The sequence below is a fragment of the Danio rerio genome, chromosome 20 (genome assembly GCF_052040795.2).
Source record: "Danio rerio strain M-AB ecotype USA chromosome 20, GRCz13ab, whole genome shotgun sequence".
In the NCBI taxonomy this organism is placed as follows: domain Eukaryota; kingdom Metazoa; phylum Chordata; class Actinopteri; order Cypriniformes; family Danionidae; genus Danio; species Danio rerio.
Genome location: NC_141040.1, coordinates 6294363 through 6320661, shown reverse-complemented (window position 1 = coordinate 6320661; position 26299 = coordinate 6294363). Strand labels below are relative to the sequence as shown.

The 26299-nt window shown below is 36.1% G+C and overlaps 2 protein-coding genes across 3 annotated transcripts in view; both read left to right on the top strand.

Moving 5' to 3' along the window:
* Window positions 1-24271, top strand: part of b4galt6 (beta-1,4-galactosyltransferase 6) — a 33499-nt gene extending 9228 nt beyond the window's left edge. The window contains exons 3-9 of one of the 2 annotated variants that reach the window (XM_087296487.1): window positions 3685-4057; window positions 5413-9222; window positions 9309-9425; window positions 11200-11387; window positions 16348-16470; window positions 18237-18338; window positions 20694-24271. In XM_087296487.1, the coding sequence (XP_087152613.1) occupies window positions 9109-9222; window positions 9309-9425; window positions 11200-11387; window positions 16348-16470; window positions 18237-18338; window positions 20694-20841 (792 nt within the window). In that variant the 5' untranslated portion in view covers window positions 3685-4057; window positions 5413-9108 and the 3' untranslated portion in view covers window positions 20842-24271. 2 annotated transcript variants of the gene reach the window in all.
* dsc2l (desmocollin 2 like) overlaps window positions 1-26299 on the top strand; it is a 1349056-nt gene that overhangs the window by 1149566 nt on the left and 173191 nt on the right. The window lies entirely within an intron of this gene.

The following is a 26299-nucleotide window of genomic DNA, read 5'->3' as shown; positions in this document are numbered from 1 at the left end:
GTTTCCACTATAAATGGTACCCTTTTGGTGGGCGTGGTGTAAGACACAAAGTTTCAGTCGCATCATTCTCGCTCGAGGCAATGTCTACAGTAAAGCTGCACAGGTCGTTCACATATCATATGAAAAGCACTTCTCACAAAACAGATGCTTTACACACATAAATACTTCTGTATAAATGTTTATTACTAACTTTTCTATGAACATAAGATGATTATAACTGCATATCAATGACAGTGCAAAATAGCCTACTGTAACGTCTGTAATTATATAAAATAAATAAATAAATGAACATATATGAACACATACAGACCCTTACAGTCTCCGATATTTTACCAACTACAGAAAAACTACACACATAATACATTTTGTTCTTAATTAGGTTCAAAACAACACAAAGAATAGCCTACAGTCAGTGAAAACCTCTCATCTGTGTCTGTAATCTTCAGCAGCACATGTAGCCTCTGTTAGAGAGTCATTCCATCATTCCCAGTTCATATTAGTCCAAAAGGTGATGATAAAAATTAAAACAAGGCAGTTTGTTCACGTTTGCTGAAGAAATAACGTGCTCCTTTTTTCCGCGCTCCACTCTCGCGTTTGTCCTTTTCTTTCAGAATATGTCATTCCCGCGTTTGTCAGCTTCTCACGGGATCGGGTTTCCAAAGCATGTCAATAATCAAACGTATGTTATTATTATCAGCTCAAGATGTTTGTTATTTCAGATATAGACGCGCGGCGAGCGCAAGGAAGAAAGCGAAACCGCTCGCGCGTCAGACTGGCTCGTAAAAAAACTGCGAGGCACAGGGTAAATTCTGCTCTACTCCATGGCTGTGTGGCTGTTCATCAGGACGATGATATATGAATATATAATTCCGCTGTAATCTCTCACTTTGTATTTCAAACATGGCTGGTCCTTTGTTTACATTCTGGCTTGTTGTAAGTGAATGACGTATCTCTTCTGTAAACCAATAGCGTTCAGCTGCGCGTCTAGCTTTGCCTTTTGGTACCCTTTCTTGTGTTTGGGACCCTTTCGAAAGGGACCCGAAAAAGTGGTACGGTACAGTTTGGTTCGGTTCGCCTTTTGACAGTGGAAACGGCCATAAAAGCTTACCAAACCGAACCGTGACGTACCGTACCACTCAGTGGAAACGGGCCATTAGTATATTGGTAACACTTTTTTTGATGGTCCATTTGAGTATTAGTAGACTGTCTGCTTAATATCTGTTGAGACTGCTCTTTTAGGGTGCTTTGACATCTGTAGTTCGCTTCATTTGGTCCGGACCAAGGGCATTAAATGATACATTGTAGCATTTTCTGCCTTCTTTGGGTGGTTTTCACACCACACTGCTGGCTTTGGTCCGAACCGGATGAAAAGAACCAAAATGTAGTCATCTGACAAAATCCACATTTCTCATTGGCCAGATGTTGTTGAACATAGTTCCTAAACTGCTTATCGATTGGTCAGAATTCCAGTGCGGGAAAATGCCAATGCCAAAGTCCTGCTATGACAGTTAATGTGAGACAGAACCGCCATCCAAGGCGCTTTTGAATGGCTTTCCATTAGGTGACCGTTAGGGCTGCACGATTCTGGCAAAAATGTGAATCTCGAATTTTTTTTTTTTTTTTGCTTAAAATCAAGATCATGATTTTCTCACGATTCTGTAAGTGTAAAATAAAGGTAACATGATTAGTCTATTATTATTGGTAATTCTTAAACATATGGTTAAACAATAATATTAGGCCTATGTGTGCTAAATAGTCTTTATGGTGGACTTGAACAGACTTTCAATATGTCCTGTTTATTAATTCACAGTAAAATGATGATATCAGAATACAACTATTCAAAAAAGAAAGCCGGTTGAATATTGAATGAGAGGATAGATGACTGATGTGATGCGCGTGACTGTTTAAAACACATGCGCGGTTGCTTTTCTTTGCTTAAAAACAACCGGGCCTGGAATCGCAACTGATGTGATTGGTTATTTTTCAAATAGACTAGACAAGTGTTGTTCATGCACCCACAATCCTGCTGCTTTCAAGAGCTCCAGATTGGTCTTTTTATAAGCAGCACCAGTTGCTTTCGCTTTAACCATTATTTGAGCAGTATATAGTATATTAACTTCCCATTTATGTGTAGTTAGTGTCAACTGTTTTTTTTTAAAGAAATGATTTGTTAAATGAAAATTATTGTACACAGCTATATTTTGCTTGTTTTGACACATTATTTAAAATTTGTGGCGAAGAAATACAATTTATTTATTTTTTAGCGTGGTCAGAGCTAAATTTGGTAAATCCTTTGAGCTCTGAAAAGTCATGTGAAATAAAAACTACTTGTTGTACAACACTATGAAACCATGACCCATGTGCTCATGCTCACTGAGGAAGCTCATACACGACACACAAAAAGTGAAATGAATGAGGCATGTGGACATATCACAAAATCTAAATCAAGTAATTTTAGCATGTCAAAGTCATATTTATGCAAATAAAATATATTTTCCCAACAACAAAATTGGGTCTAGTAATATTGGAAAACTACTAGCCACACTGGCTAGTAATCAAAAAAGTTAATATCAAACCCTGCTCATAAATACAATATTTGACACTTTTAATGCCATTTGAAGGTGTCCATGTTGCTGTGAAGACTTGTGCGACTGCCTTGCTTTTCTCCTGACCTTTAAAATATAATGGGCTGAATCGTGGAAACGCTGAATTAACATTGTGTGTAGGGTCGAATCAAGATCATGACCTTTTTTTCGATTAATCGTGCAGCCCTAGTGACCATTGGGATTCAATTACAGATCGTCAATATGATAATAGAAATAAAAATTAAATAATGACCATCACAGTTGTGTTTTGTTTTTGAAGCCAAATAAGGACTAAATGTCTGCTGTGTGTAGTTTTACTGTAATTAACATATCAGAGACTGTAAGGGTCTGCATGTGTTCATATATGTTGCATTTTATACTATTGCAGATGTTACAATAGGCTATTTTCTATCATTGATCTGCAGTTATAAGCAAATCATGTTCATAGGAAAGTTAGTAATAAACGTTTATACACAAGTGTTAATGTGAATAAGCATTTGTTTTGTGAGAAGTGCTTCTTGTGATATGTGAACAACCCATAGCTTTACTTTGACATTTCTAACAATGGTACCTTTTTGGCAGTGGAAATGCAAGCACTTTGTCTATATACAAAAATGCTATATATGGTGGATTTATGACAAAAATGACACCCTGTGGACTTTCTGCGAGTCAGATCGAAGCCGAGCAAGGGAAGTAAACCTTTGGCTCGTTAGATTCTGTTCCTCTACACACAGTCAATTTCACCTTATTTTCTCACTTAATGAATGTCCCTGGTCTCGCTGTGAAGTATTTATTACTCTTCCAAAGAAGAAACATTGGTTGAATATTTAATCAAAATGCAGAAATGTAGTTTTCCTCTGAAGCATAGCTTCTCTAGCATCATATATAATGCAGGCTGCTGAATGATCTTAAACAATAGCTGAAGAGCTGTTTAGACACACCCATTCAGACTCGCTCCATTAAATTCATCGACCAATTAATTCCCAATGGATAAAATCAAATCTCCTCTTAAAGTACTTTTTTCAGTCATAAGTAATACTGTGGAACTGGAATGGGAGCAGCAATTGCCATTGACTTTATTGTGTGTTTGTTTTAACAGATTATCCAGATGGAAGTAACTCCAGCGAGTATATCGCTCAGCCAACCACATACCTCCCAGAGAACTTCACATATGCTCAGAACCTGCCCTGTCCAGAACGGTTACCTTCTATGAGTAAGTGCTTTAAGCTAATGAAATGTGTTCGTCTTGTTCAGGGGTGCCCAATCCTGTTCCTGGTGATCTACCTTCCTGCAGAGTTCAGCTGCAACCTTGATCAAGAGCACCTGTCTTTAATTACCAAGTGCTCCTTCAGATCCTACTCGGTTGGTTTAGTTGTGTTTGGTTGGGGTTGGGTATCGTTTGGGGTTATTTTGATACCGGTGCTAAATCGATACATTTAATAAGGTACCGGTGCCTGAACCAATACTTATTAGTAGGGATGTAACGGTATCAGAATTTCACGGTACGGTAATACCTCGGTATGAATGTCACGGTACGGTATTTATTGAATCATTTACAGGAAAAAACAAAACTTATGAAAATACTCCAAAAAAGTGCCAAAAGTGTCAATGACATACAAATTAGCCATCTATCTGTAAGCTTTGAAACACTAACTTCAATTTTAATAACAAAAGAATATTAAACCATGTAAAAAAATTAAGTTTCAATTTAGTAGTGTTGAAAACTCATCACATTCAACATTTAATCACTCACTCACTTAGATAGAGATGGGTTTAAAGGAAACTTATCATATAAATATAATCTGGTAAAAGCTGGTATCTCTGGGCATTTACAATGTCCCCTGCAACAGAAAAAAACCCTCTCATTTGGGACTGAGGTTTCTGGGACAAGAGAGATATGACTTGGCCCAGGTTGACAGCAGTGGGTAACGTTGTGCATTGTCTTTCCCCCACTTGAGAGGACAAACCATGAGTAAGATAACGTTAGAGGTCTCATGTCTGCATCAATCTGAACAGTGTGCTGTGTTTCTGCAATCCCCATGACTAATTATTAGTCGTATTCCCCAACTTGCAGGCACGTGCACACACAGGGCTCAACCTGTGCAGTGCACATGCCCTTTTTAGTCTTGGATAGAAAGTTCCCTTCCAAAATGATCAAAAGTGCCCCCGCGACGCGACATACCCTCCGTCCCCGCTTTACAGTATGCGCGAGACAACACAGCTGATAAGAACTCGCGCGACAACACAGCTGATTAGAACGCGCGCGACAACACAGCTTATCAGAAGGCGCGCGACAACACAGCTTATCAGAAGGCGCGCGACAACACAGCTTATCAGAAGGCGCGCGACAACACAGCTTATCAGAAGGCGCGCGACAACACAGCTTATCAGAAGGCGCGCGACAACACAGCTTATCAGAAGGCGCGCGACAACACAGCTTATCAGAAGGCGCGCGACAACACAGCTTATCAGAATGCGCGCGACAACACAGCTGATAAGAACTCGCGCGACAACACCGTTATTCAGTACGCGCGCGGCGACAACACCCGCTTTAGGGTTTTCCAGCTCTTTTTGATCCCCGCTTCTAGCAGCACACTCCATTTCCGCATTACTGGATCTGTAGCGACAACAGACCGCAAGGGATTATGGCTAAGCCTGGGCTGATGGGAATTGTAGTTTTCGCTACCTCCCGTTCGCTTCATTCGCCTGAGCAAATTTTCTCAGAAGATCTATAGTTTTACCGAGTCATGCGACTACGGTAATATCGAAAAAAATTAATATTGCGGTATGACGATATTTACAATACCGTTACATCCCTACTTATTAGCCACAAAATTATTTGAAAAAAAAAATCTATTTTAATCATTATAATTGAACAATATATTTATATTAAGTTTAAAGTAAACACCAATTAATATTTTTCATATTTGAATAGCGTTAATATATTTCTCTTGATCAGTTGTTTGTTAGCATGAATGAAAGATTGGCATTATGCTATTAATATTACATTAGCTTACTACTAACCTGTGGAAAGGCTGTCATCAAAATCAGGGAACGCCTTTTTTCTGGGTTTGGGGCTTGTGACTACTTTTACATGGACATCAGTGATCTAATGATTTGCCTTAATCTGAATAAGACATATGATTCAGGTGTTTACATGAGTTGCTTTTTGAATGTTACATTCATGATTCCCACTTACATGTTAGCACATAGATCCATCAACGTCATTGCGTCACCAGCCGTCACTCCGCAGTTTGTGTCTGTGGTCCTTTAAGATAATCAAAAATCACTGTTTACGTGGTAGACTCTTGATCAGAGTATTGTCTTAATCATATTAAAATCAGAGTGTTGGTGTCCATGTAAACATACTCGGATAATGTGCCAGATGATGTCACAAGCTGTCGAAGAATTTTTTGTGCTTAAAATCAAGATCACGATTTTCTCACGATTCTGTAAGTGTAAAATAAAGGGAACATGATTAGCCTATTATTATTGTTAATTCTCAAACTTATGGTTAAACAATAGTAATATTAGGCCTATGTGTGCTTAAAATGCTAAATAGTCTTTATGGTGGACTTGAACAGACTTTCAGTATGTCCTTATCATTATTTGAGTAGTATATAGTATATTAACTTCCCATTTATGTGTAGTTAACTAGTGTCAACTGTTTTTTTAAGAAATGATTTGTTAAGTAAAAAGTATACTATACAGCTATATTTTGTTTGTTTTGACACATTATTTAAATTTTGTGGCTAAGAAATATTATTTATTTATTTTTAGTGTGGTCAGAGCTAAATTTGGTAAATCCTTTGAGCTCTGAAAAGTCATGTAAAATTGTAAAACATTTAAGACAGTCCATTCCTCACCTTTAAGTTGCTTCCTTGAGCTCTCACATTTCATAAGTTTGTCGTGTTTCCCCCCCTTACACACAACTTTTGTAAAGCATCCACTGCATGTTGGTGTGTCAGAATCCTTGCTTGTAAAATACTGCCATACTTTAGTATGTTTAGTTTAAGCTAATTAGATGAATACGATCATGCGTGTTGATGAAGCGAGTCGCTCACCGCATGCACCGTACTGCGCACTTTGTAACAAGAACAAATGCCTTACATTGCTGACATTCGTATCCCTCAAACCTGTTTAGAATTAAATATTTCGAGATGGTTTGACACAAAGCGTACTCATGTGTGCCTTTGATGCACCCCTTGATGCTTCTTAAGGGCGTCACACACTGGATGCGCCACTCACAGCAGCGGCTAGGTGCGCACAGCACATTCGCATGTTATTTAAAATGAAACTATTCAGATCGCGCTCTATTGTGCGGCAGAAATATAAACAGTGTCCTGAGTCGTGGCTTGGCGGACAGCCGCTAACTTGAAAATTCTAAAATCTGTGGCGTGACACTGTGTGTTGCCGACCGGTGCTTCTCGTGCGCAACCTGCTTTATGCTCTTGTCGCAAAACCAGTGGCACCGGAGTTCACATGCTGATTCGGTTCGGTACCCAACTCTAGTCAGGGTTGGAGCTGAACTCTGCAGGAAGTTTGTTCTCCAGGAACAGCATTGAGCACCCCTGGTCTGTTATTTGAATACAGTTTGGTGTTAGCTTGTTGGTGAGCTAATGATGAGCTGTTCAAGTAAGTATACAATTAAGGAAACAAATATAAAGTAAACACATTTTTTTTGGCCACAATTGTGGTTTTGATTAGTTCTTACATTTAACTACTTATTAGATTGCATATCTTGGTATTTATACACACTCTGGGGTCTGCAAACTTGTATACACTGTTTGAGGCGTCTTCTAATGGCGAAAGAACTTACATTAGACTGTCAGTTTTAATCATACAGATAAGAGCAATACATCAATCGAATCTGTCAGGTGTCTACTTTTTTGTGTACACCCACAATAACAACAAAAATGTGTGCTTTTGCAAAATAAGGAAAATAAACAGTTCACGCATTCTTTCTTTTGTCTCTCTGTGAACAACTTCTAGAAACGCATCAATAAAATGCACTGTAACTCCATGAAATCAAAACACACAGACATGTGAAGTGTCTACTTTTGAATGCAGCGAGTTCATGTTGAAAAAAATAATGTTTGATAAAGTAATCATTATGAAACCAACTCTTTTTCTATTTTCTTAGTCTGAGCTCATTATTTTTAATGCGACCACGCCCACAAGGCTTTGTTATTGCAAACATCTATGTGAGACTCGCACGACAATGTAAACTGTGGTCAGACAAAACAGCGAAATCCCCACAAATACATGAGACATACCTGCATAAAGCTTGGAAGGTGCACTTTCCAAGTCATTTTGAAAACAAATGTTGTCTCACTAGGTAATCCATAGAATTCTCCCAGCAGAGCATGCATCACGCCGGCTCTTCCCATGTCCACCATTAACACAATTGATGACGATGGCTGCCTGAACTGGCTAGAAAGGTCATTTTCAGTTGGAATTATGACCTATTTGACCTCATGGGACCACTGTGATCGGATGCTGCTTTATTCAGAACGTGATGAATGTTATACAAGTTTTTAATTTATTTTTTATTTTATTTTACCGTAGGTGAACCAATCAAATTTTGGAAAGAGTTAACTAAGGCTGCAATTATTTGGGCAAAAAATATATAAAAGGTTTTAGAAATATTGTTTTGATTTAATGTAATTGTATTTCATGTTTACAGTGTTATTTATTCTTGTGTTTAAAGCTTTTGTCATTACTCCAGTGTATCAGAGACATTCAGAAACTATACGTTTTATACATCTTTAAATATATTTTTATGCATACTGTACAAGTGCACATACGTTGCTTACGCATAGTGTTTACATCACAGGTGTCAAACTCAGTTCCTAAAGGGCCGCAGCTTTGCACAGTTTAGTTTCAACCCTAATTAAACACACCTGATTAAACTAAATGAGTCCTTCAGGCTTGTTTGAAACCTACAGGTAAGTGTGTTGCAGCAGGGTTGGAACTAAACTGTGCAGGGCTTCGGCCCTCCAGGAATTGAGTTTGACACCCCTGGTTTACATGGTCATAATACAGCAAGCATTTAGTTTGGGCTAGCTTTTGCAGATGGACATTGCTTTACAATGCCCTTGATGGGTGAACATTAGCCAGTGGGGGAGTGTCTTTTGTCTCTCCAGGTGTGAACTATTCATGAATATTATAACTCTTATGCATACAGCTGAGCTGATCTTAAACAGACTTTACAAAATGTAAATCATTGTAATGTTTTCTGTAAATAAAAGAACAGAATTGTGAAACAAATATTCTAGCTTACAATAGTTACTCAGAGGTCTTATTCAGGCCCTTTGAGTGTGGTTATTCAGACCTTATTTCAGCTACATTTTTTACATCTTTTTTTTTCTCATGCTTAAACTTAACAATTGTCTATCTGACCGTGAAATGCATAAAGTTTCATGTTTGGGTAATGTTCTTAAATCATTCAAAAGTGTTCATTTTAAACCCTGGTCTTCTCTTTTCTTAGTTCTTTCTTTTGTGTTGCCTTGCAGAGGGTCAGATGGAAGTCAACATGACAGAGGTTCCTATGGAGGAGATTGAACTGAGACTCAAACATATGGACATTCAATTCGGAGGCCACTGGAAGCCCAAAGATTGCAAACCACGCTGGAAGGTGAGTCACTGTTGTGATTTCATTGTTCAGTACAGGTCAATCAGGACATCAGTGTGACACTTTTTTTTTCTCTTCATCCCCTTCAGGTGGCCATATTAATCCCCTTTAGGAATCGCCATGAGCATCTTCCCATTCTATTTCAGCACCTTACTCCAATGCTCCAACGCCAACGCTTGCAGTTTGCCTTTTATGTCATTGAACAGGTGAGCAAAGCAAGGTTTATTAACTTGATATACAGTCAAATCCAAAATTATTCAGACAACAGATATATTTATTTATTAATTTTTTAAAAAAAAAAGATTGTGTTCAGCACACTATAATTCATTAATGCAAGTGAGAATAGCAAAATGAAGTAAAATGACATTAGCTATGTTTCCATCCATTTATTTTCATACACATTTTGGAATATTGCTTAATAATATGCTTGTTGGAGATTCCAAGATACACACAATTTCTGTAAATGTGCATAAAATTCTTGTGCACACAAATGAGTAGGATAAAATAATCAATCAAAATGCGTAAGGACTATGATGGAAGCCCATTTACCAAATAAATTTTAGCATGCACATCATGTGATGGCAACAATGGGCATGGTGAGACATTGTTTTTTTTTTTTTTTTTTTTTTTTTTTTTTTTTTTTTTTTTTTTTTTTTTTTGGTAATTCTAAAATCCCTTAGCCGAAGTCTGTCATCAAAATGGGCAGGTATTATTACCTTAGAGTGCTCTCACATCTCCAAAAACCACAGTGTGTTCATTGCATTTTTCTGAGGAGAAGGTTTTATTTATATATATATATATATATATATATATATATATATATATATATATATATATATATATATATATATATATATAATGACTTCTTGGATGGAAACTGCTTTAATTGCAAATATTTTATGCAATATTTCAGTTTTGCGCATAAGTCTATTTCGCCTCTCTAAATGTAAAGATTTTAACTATTTAGGCTAAGGATAAAACGACAAAGTGTTGATAGCTGCTAGTGTTGATAAACTGGAATTTGCTAAATTATTTTGGTTGATTATTATACACTATTCATATTTCCATATTTTTTCATTATTAAGATTTTGTTTTGAAAGTTCTTGCCATATTTTATTACCCTTTTCTAAAACGATAGAGAATAAACTGATAATGTGAGAAATTTTATTTATATTCTCTCATGTATACAAATAGTTGAAGTCCGAATTATTAGCCCCGCTCTTTATTTTTTCCCCCAATTTCTTTTTAGTGAGATTTTTCAACACATTTCTAAACATAATAGTTTTGATAACTAATTTCTAATAACTGATTTATTTTATCTTTGCCATGATGACAGTAAATAATATTTTACTTGATATTTTTCAAGACACTTCTATACAGCTTAAAGAGACATTTAAAGGCTGAATTAGGTTAACTAGGCAGGTTAGGGTAATTAGGCAAGTTATTGAATAACCATGGTTTGTTCTGTAGACCATCAAAAAAATTTTGCTTAAAGGGGCTAATAATTTTGACCTTAAAATTGTTCATGAAAAATTAAAAACTGCTTTTAATCTAGCCGAAATAAAACAAATAAGACTTTCTCCAGAAGAAAAATATTATCAGACATACTTTGAAAATGTCCTTGCTCTGTTAAACATAATTTGGGAAATATTTAAAAAAGAAACAAAAATTCAAAGGCGGGCTGATGATTCTGACTTTAACTGTATATATAAAATCTATTTAAAAATTATACATTTTAATACAACAATTCTTGTGCTGTGAAGTAAAATATAAAATTGTGTATGGAAAGCATCATCAATGCACTGAGACATTGGATTGAACCGAATCGATGGCATGATAATAATAACCAAACCGTGAGACCAGTGTAGGTTCACACCTCTAGTATTTGTTTGTCAAGTTATTAATATCTATCATGTAAAATAAAACAACACTTATTGTTAGTTTGGGTCTGTTTTCAGTCATGTGTCTGTGTGCTTTCAGACGGGTACTCAGCCGTTTAACCGTGCCATGCTGTTTAACGTGGGCTTTAAAGAGGCTATGAAAGACCTGGACTGGGACTGTGTGGTGTTTCACGACGTCGATCACATTCCAGAAAACGACCGTAATTACTACGGCTGTGGTCAGATGCCTCGACACTTCGCCGCCAAGCTGGACAAATACATGTACATGTAAGTCAGCCATCTGAAAGCATTGCCAAAAGTTTATTTTTGTTATTCTCTTCTTTTAACTCTCATTCTTTTGGTGTTTTTTTTCTGTTTGTTTGATTTCATTTTCTTCATTGCCCAGTTGCTCCAGGTTTTTAAGGCAGCTAAGATGAGTGCAGTTTGTTTTCATAGTGTGTGTTTTTGAACTCTTCTAGACTGTGTTTTGAAGAGTTTTAGTGTTGTAGACCACACATTGTCAAGTTTAAGTATGTGTAATTGTATTAACTGTTGTGATGTTATCCAGTGCCTGTAGACCCTTGCAGATCCTTAGGGATAAATCTAGTGTTTGTTTCGTTGGAGTGTTCATGAGGGTTTTTATTAGGGTTCCAAATGACATTTTACGCCAAAATAAAAGAAAAAGAACAATCTGTTTTTATGAAATTAAAAGTTAAAACTTTTAAAATTTAAGAAAAGTAAATAAAAACGTTTAAAATGTTAAGAATATTCATAGCTTAAATAATTTATTTAATTCTGACATTATGTTGTTGCAAACCCATAAGGTTTACATTTGTCTTCGGAAAACAAACATGATCCTATTTATAAAATCTGACAGATTTCTCCATTAAAAGACCAGAAATAAATAATAGATTTGCAAAAATAAAACTCATGCATACACCGCACAATTCAAATATACAAAATACAATTCGAAAAATTCAAAACACTGTTCATGAATACATAAATTCAACATGTAAATTCAAAACACAATTTGTGAATTCACTGGTTTTTACATCCCATTATATAGTTTAAAATGACCATTTTATATTATATATATATATATATATATATATATATATATATATATATATATATATATATATATATATATATAATGTTTTTATTTTTTTTTTATTTTATTAATTTAATTTTGTTTTATTTTATTATTTAAGTTTATTTTAGCAATTTCCTGCAGCCATATTCTCATTAGTGTAATAAAATATTTTTCCTAAAGTTATTATTTTTAAATTTAATTTTAATTATGCTTAAAAACACCATATTGTACGCTCTATTCAACAAAAACACCTTTGATATTTACATTTACATTTAGTCATTTAGCCGACGCTTTTATCCAAAGCGACTTACAAATGAGGACAAGGGAGCAATTTACACAACTGTAAAAGCAACAATGAATAGGTGCTGTAGGCAAGTTTCAGGTGTGTAAAGAAAAATGTAAGAAGCAAAACATTAGTAATTTTTTTTTTTTTGTAGTTAGAGGAGGAGTCAGAGAAGGAATTGCATATTAGTAAGGAAAGTGGAGACTAAATAGATGAGTTTTCAGTCGCTTTTTGAAGACAGTGAGTGATTCTGCTGTTCTGATGCAGTTAGGGAGTTCATTCCACCAACTGGGCAGATTGAGTGCGAGAGTTCGGGAAAGTGTTTTCTTCCCTCTTTGGGATGGAACCACGAGGCGATGTTCATTCACAGTACGCAAGTTTCTGGAGGGCCTATAAATCTGCACAAGTGAGAGCAGATAAGAAGGGGCGCAGCCAGAAATCGCTTTGTAAGCAAACATCAGAGCTTTGAATTTGATGCGAGCAGCAACTGGCAGCCAGTGCAAACGGATGAGCAGCGGAATGACATGTGCTCTTTTAGGTTCATTATAGACCACTCGTGCTGCTGCATTCTGAAGCATCTGAAGAAAAAAATCATAAATATTGTGTACATTTATGAATTCTGTTTTGAATTTGCAAATTGTGTTTTGAATTTAGTATTTAGTCTTTTATTTTGTAAATGTATTGTTTTTGAGACTGATCTGGCTCCTTAGAATGCTTTATATCAGTGGTTCTCAAACTGTGGTACGTGTACCACTAGTGGTACGCAGACTTCCTTGTAGTGGTACGTGGAGAAATGAAATATGTCATGTACATGCTACACACATTTCAAACTGTATCAAAAATTATGCATATAATATGTAATATATGACATATAGCCTATATTTCTGAGGTGATCTGCAACGTTTTTTAACTGTGCAGAGTTGTAGCTGCTTAACTGGGCCAACTACGCTACTGTATTTAATGTTGCTCATTTTAATTGTGGTACTTGAAGAGACAATTTTTTTCTGAGGTGGTACTTGATGAAAAAAGTTTGAGAACCACTGCTTTATATGATGCTTTAATAAAGAGTTCTAATTCAAATGATCCAATTGAATTAAACAGTAGTTTAACTTTGCATTGAACTAACCATTAATTGGTATAAAATAATGTGTGAAAATATAGTTTCTCAGTTTGAACCACAGCATACTTTGTGTTACTTGCTTGATCTTAAGAGGAGAACTTTTAAACCACTTTTGCATGCAAAACTATCAGCTTAGTTAAGATAAAACTAGTCAAAGAAAATCTGTATATAAAATAAGAGCTTATCAAATTCACAGAAGACTTGGACGCTTGAATATTTAGGGTGTTTTTGCATTGATTTTAATGTGCGTTTCCTGAAGAACCTATAATTAAACTTGTTTTTCTGATAACTACTTATTTATGTATAGGCTTTCATGCCATGCTTGAGAGTCTTTTGTCTTTTTCTTTTTTGTTTCTCGTTCATCCAGACCATAATGTTTGTTCAAACCCTTTTAGAGGGCTTTAGGAAATTGTCTGTGTAATTTCGCCAATGTTAAGCACCAGAAAATCCCTGTAGTAGCTGCGTTTGAGTGCCTGTTTCTCAAAGACATCCTGACATGTTTGGTCACTAATGCAGGTCTGCAATTAGTGCTTTCATAAGTTCAGTAAACCGCTGTGAAATTGCACAAACGTGAAGTAGAACTGAAATGCTTTTGAAGCTGGAGGATTGATACTTGCCGAGTGTGGTTTTGTGCTTTCATTGTTTCTAATGGCTCGTTTCCACTGACTGGTACGGGTCACATTTATCAGGCTTGCGTTTCCACTACCAAGGGTACCCTTTTGATGGGCGTGTTGTACTACAGAAAGTTTCAGTCGACGTTATTTTCGATCGAGGAAATGTCTACAGTAAATCCGTACAGGTTGTTCACATATCATATGAGAAGCACTTCTCACAAAAAGGTGCTTTATACACACAAATACATGTTTATAAATGTTTATTACTAACTTTTCTATGAACATGAGTTGATTATAACTGCTGATCAATGATAGTGTGAAATAGCCCACTGTAACGTCTGTAATTATATAAAATAAATAAATAAATGCAACATATATGAACACATACAGACCCTTACAGTCTCCTATATGTTAAAAACTACAGAAAAACTATACATAGCAGACATTTAGGCCTTATATAGGTTCAAACACAACATTATATAGGCCTCAGTCAGAGCAAACCTCTCATCTGTGTCTTTAATCTTCAGCAGCACGTGTAGTCTCTATTAGAGTCATTCCATCATTCTGAGTTCATAATAGTCCAGAAGGTGATCATAATAGTTAACAGGGCAGTTTGTTCATGTTTGCTGAAAAAATAATGTGCTCCTTTTTTCCAGCTTCTCCTTTTGTTTTTGTATTTTTGCGGTTCACTCTTGTGTTTGTCAGTTTCTGACAGGATCAGTTTCAAAAGCTCGTCAATAATCAAGCGCACATTATTATCGTCAGCTCAAGAAGTTTGTTGTTTTTTAGATATAGACACACGGTGAGTGCAAGCAAGAAAGCAAAACCGCTCACGCTATAGACTGGCTCGTAAAAAACTAAGGGGCAAGGGGCAAATCTGCTCTTCTTTTTGGCTTTGTGGCTGTTCATCAAGAAGACGACAAGGTTTGTTTGAACCCTGGTCGACCATCTCTCGTTATTATATGTATATATAATTACGCTGTAATCTCTCGACTTGTCGACTGTCTTCTTAACATGGCGGGGTTTTTTGTTTTCATTCTTGCTCGTTGCGCAAGCGAGTTTCTCTGTAAACCAATAGCGTTCAGCTGCGCGATTAGAACCGCCTTTTGGTACCCTTTCTCGTGTTTGGTATCCTTTCGAAAGGGTGCCGAAAAAGTGGTACGTTTCAGTTTGGTACGCCTTTTGACAGTAACGGCCATAAAAGCGTACCAAACCAAACCGTACCATAGTGGAAATGGGCCATAATGGGTAAATAAATAGGAAAGGTGGTTGTTTTAAGTGATTCACTGAATCATTCTTTCAAATAGTAGATCATAAATCATTTGATCTCAATTTGGTTAAGGAACGGCACTGTGTTAATGCACAATGTTTTACTTAAACATGGTTTGGAATATTGTGAAGTTCAAATAATCTGAACTATTCTATTCCCCTCATTTCCATTGCTTGTACACTTATATTCATAAAAAATGTATACTCTTGCATGTGTGAAACTACCACCAATATAAAATGCTAGAAATGTCATGTCTTAAATATAAAATAGAATAAGTATTTTAACTTCATTCTAACAGACTCCATCTTGGAGTCAGTGCCCAGTGCATGTGTTTCTGTCTGTAGTTTTGCAAAGTTAGTGACATATTCAATGATACCAGCTTGCAAATATTGTATTATCAGTGACTATAAATGTTGGGATTTTCATTCTCCGTTATGCAGATCATGAGATTTGCATATGGATGCGTTAACTTCCATAATTGCTCCGCAGAAGTGTTTGGGAATAGTTGGATAATTTACCCTTATTTTGCATGTGATGCGATGGTGCGGCTTTCCTATGCTCGGGTTTAAAAGAAAAATTATTCCTTAGGGTGGATCTTGGTTGGAACTAAAACTGTGGACAGCCTGCAAAGGAATAAATGTGTGCTGAATCTCCTCATCACCTTGTAAAGTAGTATGACAGTCTGTACTATTAAAAGGCTTGTTTTTTGTTGCCTATTGCTTTCAAGAGATCCCTGATGGTAAGGTTTCAGTTTCTTCTTGTGTTCTCTGTTCTCCTTTTGTTTGTTTGAATTTATTTTAGAAGGTTTTTCTAGAGTTTGTTGTGGTTCTTCAGTTTAGTGACTGTCAAATATTGTGTGTGTTTTCAGCCTTCCCTACAATGAGTTTTTTGGTGGAGTGAGTGGACTTACTGTTGAACAGTTTCTCAAGATCAATGGCTTTCCCAATGCATTCTGGGGCTGGGGAGGAGAGGACGATGACCTCTGGAACAGGTTGGTTCTGTTTGATTTCTTAGTATGTGTGTAAATATAGGACCAGCATGGCGATTATTTTATTAACAGGGAATTAATGTTACGTTTTAATATTTAACAAGTTAAATTATATTCTATAATAATGAACTCAAATGGCAATAGGTGCCAGCAAATCATACTTCCATACTATATAGTACGTTAAAAACAGTATGCGAGCTAAGTAGCATGTTAGAATTCATAGATTTGGAAAAACAGTATGCGAGAAGTTCCCATATGACCAGAGGCCTGTTTCAGAAAGAAGGTTAAGTGAAAACTCCGAGTATTTTAACCCTGAAATGAGAGAAACTCTGGGTTTTCTGTTTCAAAATGGCAGGTTTGTTAAATTCGAGAATGCAGGGTAAGTCAAGCCTGATTCTGAAAGAGAGGTAACTTTAACTCAGAGTTAGTTACCGTGGTAACTTACTATGTGAACCAAACCTGGTCAGGAGCAGGTTTTATTCTCTAAACTCTGAGTTTCTGTCGGTCTCTTCCCCTGTTTTAGAGACAAAGCGGTATTTCTCACCTTAGCCTTACGTTTCCACCCACCTATTTTAATGCTCATTTTGAATATGTGCATAAAAACGATTGATGGAAACGTCAAGATGCACATAACTGTTGAAAATATGCATTAAAAACATGCACATAATTGAGTAGGATAAACTTTTTTTCGATAGAATATATGCGCATAAACTACGATGGAAACATAGAGAAAACTGCAATTCACAGGTGCATATTGAACAGTGGAGGTCGTACCGTATGTTCAATATTATATTGAGAACCGTAGCATCCCTAGTGTATAGTGTTATGTGATTGGATGTTGTCACACTGACTACCTTGTGTCTAAATCAATATTTTTATTTGTAACTAGTCATGGGACAGTATAAGATTCTGATGGTATGATAACCTTGGATGCAAGTATCATGGTTTTACTGTATTGTGATTACTGCTACAAAATATGTTCTTTTTAAATTTCTGGAGAAAAAAAAAAACTTTTTCCATTTTGAATACAAAATATGTTATTTTGAGAAACATTTATAATATTTTGCAACAGTAAACTTGTCAGGCAAAATAATTCAAATTAATCGTTAACTTAGACATAGACTTTTGTTTCGGAACCTGTCTCGTTTGCCAAGTTAGCGTGGTTCGTTTGGCATATGTGAATCCAGCAATCACGCTCGGATCCGCGCCAAAACAATCAGTCTGAGTTTGCCTGAATGAGATGGTCTCGGCTCGATTGAAACGAAATCTAGAGCAGATAGATTGCAGTGAGAAAGCGATACGATCCTAGCCCGGCTATATCACAGTGTTTTATGGATATGTAATAGGCATAAGGCTTTATGAAGAGAGAATTATGAGTAAAGCGGGAAGTACCGGGAGTTATCCGCAAATGCACCGAGACTCCCGGATGCCGCAAACGGGTGATAGTCTCCCGGAAATCGCGGGTCTCAATCCCGGTCCTCAAATACGTTGCGTACCCTTCTCACACCCCTGCCCACCGCATCTCTCCTCGCTTTTCAGTCATGTCGCACGCACACTGTCAAACACCAAAACCCCCCAACCCCCCTGTGTACTCACACGTGACTTTTTTTAGCTACTTTGGTCCATTTAGAAACTTTGCCTGTTTAGGTGAAAGCACCGTTCCACATACCTTAGGTTTTAAAACCTTGACTTTTCCAAACCATGTTGTACATATATAACAGTTATCGTCTCATGGCCATTTGTAACAGTGTGTTTTTGTTGTTTTTCAGGGTTCATTATGCAGGCTTCAATGTTACCAGGCCAGAAGGTGATATTGGCAAATACAAATCTATCCCCCATCACCACAGAGGAGAAGTGCAATTCTTGGGAAGGTCAGTGCAATTTAATTGAATTCTAATGTCATCACAAAATTAAACTGCATATAATGCATGTATGCGTATATATATATATATATATATATATATATATATATATATATATATATATATATATATATATATTAGTACATTTTCATTTTATATTTTTCTTAAAAGCTACAGACACAGATATGTATCACTTTAATATTTATTGGTAACACTTTATAATAACTACACACTCTAAATCATTTATTAAGCATTAGCAAATAGTGAATTCATTATCTGTTAAGCATTAACTCTACATTAATAAGCGTTAGTAAGCAGTTTATAACTGAAGTTACAAATTCTCTATTCTTGACTTATAAGCACCTATACAATGTGTTTAATAATTATACTTTCATACTTAGTTAATGATTTATATTTCATTCCTAAATTAAGTATTGCATTATTTACAAACCAGTTGTATTTAAGAGTAGTTGAGGGGTTTTTAGGATCATTCAGAATGAGTTAGTAAATTATTAATAAACTATTGAAATCAACGTTTATATATCTTATTATTCAGGCAGATATTAATGGTTACTATGTGTGTTAATAAATGCTTTATTAACTCAACTTCATCCAGTTTTGTGACCTAATCTAAAGTGAGGACTATTCATGCTTTATAAATCCCTTATAAATGACAAATAAAGGCTCAGTTAAATTCTAAACAGAAAAAATGACACTATTTATTACTATTCACTTACAGATACACAAATGAAACTGTACTTCAAATAAAAAATAAATCTTTGCAACCTTTACTAAAATAAACATTGCATCTTATTATATTGTTAAATTATTAAATTGTTGTTGTTTTATCTAGTTTGTCATATTTTGACACTACTGTTATTCATCAATGTTTGAACTTTACTGTAACTTTACTTTTTAAAAAAGATTGCAAGGATTATTTTTATGATTCTGAGCCTTTGTCATTTACAAGGGATTTATAAAGCATGAATAGTCCTCACTTTAGATTAGGTCACAAAACTGCATGTAATTGAGTTAATAAAGCATTTATTAACATATTAGTTAACTATTAGTATATGCCTGAATTATAAGATATATAAATGTTGATTTCAATAGTATATTAATCATTTACTAACTCATTTTGAATTATCCTAAAAACCCTCAACTACTCTTAAATACAACTGGTTTGTAAATAATGCAATACTTAATTTAGGAATGAAATATAAATCATTAACTAAGTATGAAAATACAATTTTTAAACGCATTATATGGGTGCTTATAAGTCAAGAATAGAGCATTTGTAGCTGCAGTTATAAACTGCTTATTAATGTAGAGTTAATGCTTAACAAATAATGAATTCACTGGATGCTAATGCTTAGTAAATGATTCATAGTGTGTAGTTATTATAAAGTGTTACCTATTTAATTTTACTGTAATAAACATATTTACATTTTAATTTGCACAGCATCCCTAAAAAGCATATTATAATATTGTAATTTACATAATCCTTGCATACTAAATAATAAAGATTTCTTTTCCAGTGTATGCTAGTATCTAGCAAGCAGAATTTTGAACAAAAACAAAAAGCACCTAGTATTGATGTGGTTCATCATGGGTCAACATTTTTCTATTATTAATTTCAACTGCAAAATGAATCCAGTTAAGTCAAATGAATTCATTAATAACTCTTACATAACTCTTGTAAGAGCTCTTAAATGACACCTGAGACTTTGCATTCTCACCATGTGTTATATGTATTGTGTAAAAATTAGGATACAAATTAAACAGTTAATATAATTTTTGAGCTGTTGTGTATGAATATCAATGATTTAATCTAAATTAATTTAGTAGGAATAATATTATTTTTGCATTGTTTTTTTTTTAAAATCCATTACCTTTACTTATCTTTACCTGTAAATTTCTGGCATCAAAACAGTTCTAGTGGGTGGAAAAGCCTGACCTTACACCGTCCCCTCCCTCCCCCCTTAAAAACACCAACTGCTTGCTTAGCAAATTGTTAGGTTGACTGCACTGAGGAAGTGCCTTTTTGTTCAAACAAACATCATGTGAAGGAGCCTTTTACTGATCCACTTTCTTCAACACCCCCCTTTGTTTAGGAAGCTAGGACTTTAAGCACTACTAAGATACGAATGTAGAAAACATCTTTGTTCGATCTTTCCCTCTGACCCGCATACTCTTGACCCGACCTTAAAACTTGTATCCATCTTTTGCTGTTTAACCTAGAGTGGATTGACCCGTGTGTGGCAAAAACATATTTGCAGTCATACGTGCGCAGAGATCTTTACATATTCCAGCAGATTATCTCAAGGACATGCTAACTCGCGTTCATCTCGCCCTCCCCCTCAGGTACAAGTTGCTGAGGTACTCCAAAGAGCGACAGCATCTGGACGGCTTGAACAATCTGCAGTACTCTCCGGAAATCTCTCTGAGCAACCTGTATAAGAACATCACAGTCAACCTCAATCCTGAGCTCGCCCTCATTGCAGAGTACTGACGGGCTCAGCGTGACCAATCCTTCCCCGCCCCTCGAGTCAGAAAATGTGATGTATCGATGCCAAACGCCCTTAAAAACAGGAGCAACGAGGGCAAAGGCCTGCCTAATGCACAGTTAATTGCGTGACGTGAGTGTGTGCGCGCGTGCGTGCGGATCTACTGGATCATATCTGTGAAAGTGTACTAGCGTGACTGCGTCCGTTCAATTGCATGTTTCTCTATGTCCATGCTGGCTTTAACGAATATGATCACAACACATTTAAAAAAAGAGGTGGGGAGTGCCAGCGTCAACGAATCAGATGTTTACTGCGAAGCCTTAATTGAATTTTATAGGCTATCAAACGCTAGATCCAGTCATCTGTGCTTACATTGTAGAAAGCTTGGTTTTACATTGCAACAGCACTATATACTTGACGCCAATAGACATTTTTGTCATGTTCTGTTAATATCAAATTTTTTTTATATACATATCTACCGTTTTTTTTTAAAGAGAAATTGTCTAGATGATGTTATTGCAGTTTAAATGGATGTATTTTAAAACTGTCCTTCACCTTTTTTTGTAATCTTATGGAATACATCTCACCTTGGTGGTGTGTAATGGTTGTTTTTTTTCAACAGTCCCATGGCTATACAGAATGCTGACAAGTTGCATGAATTACCCAGACTACCCTGTAAATAACTGGCCTTTTAAACAATGCTTTAGCTTTGTCCCCTAAAAGACGCCTGTGGTTCCAATGGAAACACTCTTCTTTTCTGGCAGCTATTAGTTGTTTTTGTTCATTTTAAGTGATTTTTAAAAAAAAATCTTCAATGGTGTGGGACACTACAGACATATAAATAAAAAAAAAGTAAAAAAAAAAAAAAAACAACAGCAATGACCGTAGAATGCAGGACAACAAATCAAAACCAACATCAGATATCATCACCTACTGCATGCCTTAATTTATTTTTTGTTACATGATTATTTGGTGTCTTAAACCTTTAGTCCTATTGAATGTCTTTTTTTTCCGTCTTTGCTTTTGTTTATAGCATAATCATTCTCACATCTTGCTTTTTGAAGTGCACTCCTCAGTAGATGTGACTGAAGCGATAGCGAGGTGTTTACGAGACAGGTCGTTCGCAGGAGGACCTGATATTCAATCGGGTTTGTAGCTGCTAAAGCCAAAACGCCCTTTACTGGGTTTGGCGTGTATTTCAACCTGTGTTTTTGTGTTTTGTTTTGTTTTGTTTGTGTGCGTAGCTCTCCGTGTGAAGGTTGTGCTCCGGTAGGGCCAAAATGAGAGGGCGACAGCATTGTTTGCCCTTGAATGGCATTCGGAGCACACTTGGGCCATGACAACTTTATGCTGTTAAAGTTTCGAGCATTACAAGCTGTTGGAAATCTTTTTTTGGAAGACTATTGGTTGGTTTATGTTTGCCTTTTTTGTATATAATTTTAATTTTTGGAGTTGTACCATAAGTTGCTTTATTTTGTGTATTTTTATTTTTAAGTTATCATATACGTGTTCTAAAACTGCTGTTTCATGTCCTCTCAGACATCCTGTCTGTCTGTGCGCGCTCATGTATGTTTGTGTCCACTTGAAGAATTACACATCGAGGGAGAGATTTTAGCAGCGGCATTAACTGGACTTCTAATTCTTGAAGTTGAGACACTCACAGCTCACAAAACATTTTGCTTTTGTAGGTTCTTTCCATCTGCATATTTTCATTTCACATTTTCTGAATGGACGCTTTGCAAAACCCTAGTACAGTCTTACTACTCTTGTGGTGACCCCGACGTGATCTCCAGTACTCAGTCTGCTGTTTACAGTCTCCTTTTAAACAATCAGACTTAAAGTTGGGTCTAATCAGACCTGTTTACTGTGGTTACGGGTTACAAATACCATTTGACCAACTCAAGAATTAAAAATTCTTGTTATTTCATAAACCAGATGTAATATAAATATATAAATGGAGGTTACTGGTGCCAAAGTCTGCTTTTTCGCTCTCCCACTGTTTTTAGCATTGTATGTTGAAATGTAGCTCAATATAAACGTTTGATCCGGTCGCTAAAAGTGACTTGTTTGTTTCTATATGGGTGAGTCTGTGTATGTCATGACCACATGTTGCATACATATGCAGTTTAATATGAGAGGATAGCTCTAGGCTATGACATGGAAAACTCACCATGCTTTTCCACTGCACACGGTCAACCATTTACATAAACAAAATTTAGGCAAAGCTGGAGCAAATGTGAGTTGGCTTGCACCCCGTGTTTGTGTTGAAGTGGCTAGTGAGAAATAACAACTTGTTGGGTGTTTGACGTAGAAATAGAGGCGTTTTAGAAGGAGTATAAAATTTTGAAGAGGGGAAGTGTGGCATACATGGTTTTCAGAGTGTTCAAATAAACAAGTATCATTCCACCTGTCACAGTGCACTGTTTTCTTATTTATCCAGGCGTGAGGCCGCACTTTAGTTTGAAAATGGATTAATGGTGGAGTCTTGTGCTCATTATCAGACAGGGCTGTTAGGGATTGCTCTAATCATTAGCTTTTGCACTGCTGCAAAGTGCTTGGTTGCAAAGTTTGAGACTGAAAATGACACCTTGTTCTTAAAGTATGGTGGGATGCAATATGAATATTGAATGTTTAGGTCATTTATTTAGTTTGTTTTTGGTGGTGACGCCATTTTCATGACATAACTTTATAACTTTTTTTTTTGTTTTTTGTTTTTTAAAGGAGAAAGGTACTTGTGAGACTGCTCTGGTGTGTTTGGTTCTGGCATTTAGCTTTTTGGGGAAGCTTTTATTTTCAGTGCTGTCATCTGTCCGCTAATTTGCATTCATATCATCTCATTTTCCAGCCCTTTCATAGCTGCTCCATTCTGTCCGAAAATATCCAGAAAATACAACAAACAATAGATAGAGAGTTTAAAAAAAAAAAAAAAGATTTATTCACCATTACAGATCTGTAATGTGTCGAGTGTTACATTTTTGCAGTATTCATATTTGTGCCTTGAGTTTTTAAAAATAAATATTTATTTTTTTTCCACTTTCACTTTATTTGTTGAGATGTGCAGTGGGGTGCGTGTGGATGGTGTTTAAAAATAAACCGGGTGCACATTTACATAAATTTTTCTTTTTTTTTCATTTTTGTTATTTCGATCTGGAGCTCTGTCTCCTAAATCCGAAATGTCTGCTGGTCATTGAATGGGACTGAAAAACATGTGGGATTTCTCTTGCTGTTCTCTCGATGTTTCTTAAACGCCGAGGGTCCACTTTAACTGTAACACCAGTGTGAAAAGCAGAATGTCTTGAGATGCCTGCTGTTTTGACTGACATGTACAATCCTGGCTCCAGATTTCTCTTTTGTTTTGTTTTCGTTGTTGTACCAGTCTGTTCACTGCGTTTCGCTCTGTAATGATCATTAAAAGACTTTATAGTTGAAAACTTATTATGAGTCTGATGTCTTTTCTTGATTATGCTCAAGGACCAAAATTAATGCCCGGGAGGTACCAAATGCAAGTTGTAAAACTGGAGTTATGGAATAAATTATTAATTTTTAATACCAGCCACATTAAAGACACTTGCGGTTACCGTTTAAATGTTGTTTTGTTACCACAAAAACACACCAAGAGATTTAACCTTGTGTTAACAAGCATTTTCAGTAATCCATTGATAAGTGGACTGCCAAGCTTTACAGTTTCCACCTGGAATTAACATGTTCAGATAGGCCTTTTGTGACCTTATGGTTTAATTCAGAGATGCCAAAACTAGGGCCTGTGGGCCAAATTTGGCCCATGGCAACCTTTGATTTGGTCCTCCATTCCATCTGAGAAGAGAGGGAGATGATTTTGATTTTGTCAATTCAAATGTAATGTAACCCCTTGTTTGTTTTAATGTTAAAGCGAACTGAAATGTTTGAATGGTGTAAATAAATCAGATTTAGCTTATTAAAAGTACATGCTGGCACCCAAAAATGCTGGAGCTTTGTGACCAAATCAAGTCAAAGGCAGATTCTGCTTTACTAGTGTATTCACTCCACTGTGTTCTAAATGCGATTTTTTTTTTTAATGCAATATGTTATTTAAAATTTTTTACTTCATTAGTTTATATGATTAAAATAAATGTTTTCTATTTATTTTGAAATATTTAGAAATTTGAATTAATTTTGAAATTACCCATGGCAACTTTAATGTAATATAGTTTAGTATATTTACCTTCGACCTACAGCTCTCGATGATATTTACGGAGACCCGCAAGGGAGGTGATTGTGGAGAAAAAAATGGGTGAAAAAAAAAAAAAAAACAGTGATAGGTAAACGTATTTTAAAAAGTTTTTGCATTCCCTCGCAAAGATGTTTTGCGTTCCCTCGACAAACACTTCACTTCATAAGTGACAACAGGCCCGTGCAGAGACCGTCCAAAGGGCATGTGCAGGATAATTTTTTTGAAGAGGGGAGGGGGGGGTGTTGTTGCGCGCGTACTGAAGAGCGGTGTTGTCGCGCGCCTACTGAAGGGCGGGACCGAGGGTGTGCCGCGTCGCGGGGGCACTTTTGATCATTTTGGAAGGGCACTTTCTATCCAAGACTAAAAAGGGCATGTGCACTGCACAGGTTGAGCCCTATGTGTGCAACCCTCCTGTTTTTGCTGGGATTGTCCCATATATTATATCCTATTATTCGTTTGTTTGTTTTTTTTTTCATATTTCTCTCATATTTTTCATCTTGAAAGCATGTTGAAATTGATATAAAAATGTCTGAATTCACTTTCTTTCCATTAAAGCTGTGCGTCGATCAGCGCCCCTCATATGCAACCTCTGAATCAGTGAATATGCGCTGACAAATAAACTGATCCCAGATCAGCTGTGACAACTCCGTTATCAAATAAGTGAAGAGCAGCAAATGAATCTCTCGTTTTGTTTTGTTCGATTACCGAGGTGTCACTTTACGAACGCAATGATATATAACGAAAGCATACTTTAACTGTTTGTGCTCATTTAAGAAGAAATTAGTTATGTTTAAAATAAAACACGCAAGACATCCTGCATGATTACATATTAAGTGTATTTGTTTAAACCATAGACTGTAAAATATATGGACGTAGTATTCGTGACGTCACCCATAGGTTTCTAAAGAGCGCAAAAGAAGCCACAAGTTGGCGCGGCCAACCGTCCCTATTTTGTTCGCGCGTCATCACACCCACGGCGGGATACCAAACAAGGGCAAAGAGGCGGAGAGTGAGCGGAGCTACAGACTCCTGCTGGCATTTAGCTTGGACCTGGCTCAGACACACTTTACTTTGGGAGAACGCTTAATACTTTATCACCCCTGACTCGTTTATATTCTGACCACTTGTGCTTGGTTGTACACTATATCAATAAAGTGTTTAGACTTTTAAAAACACTGCTGTAATACATTGAGCCACTAAACATTGTTCTTATGACGTTTTTTAACAGGAGGAAAACGCGAAGTACTTCCAAA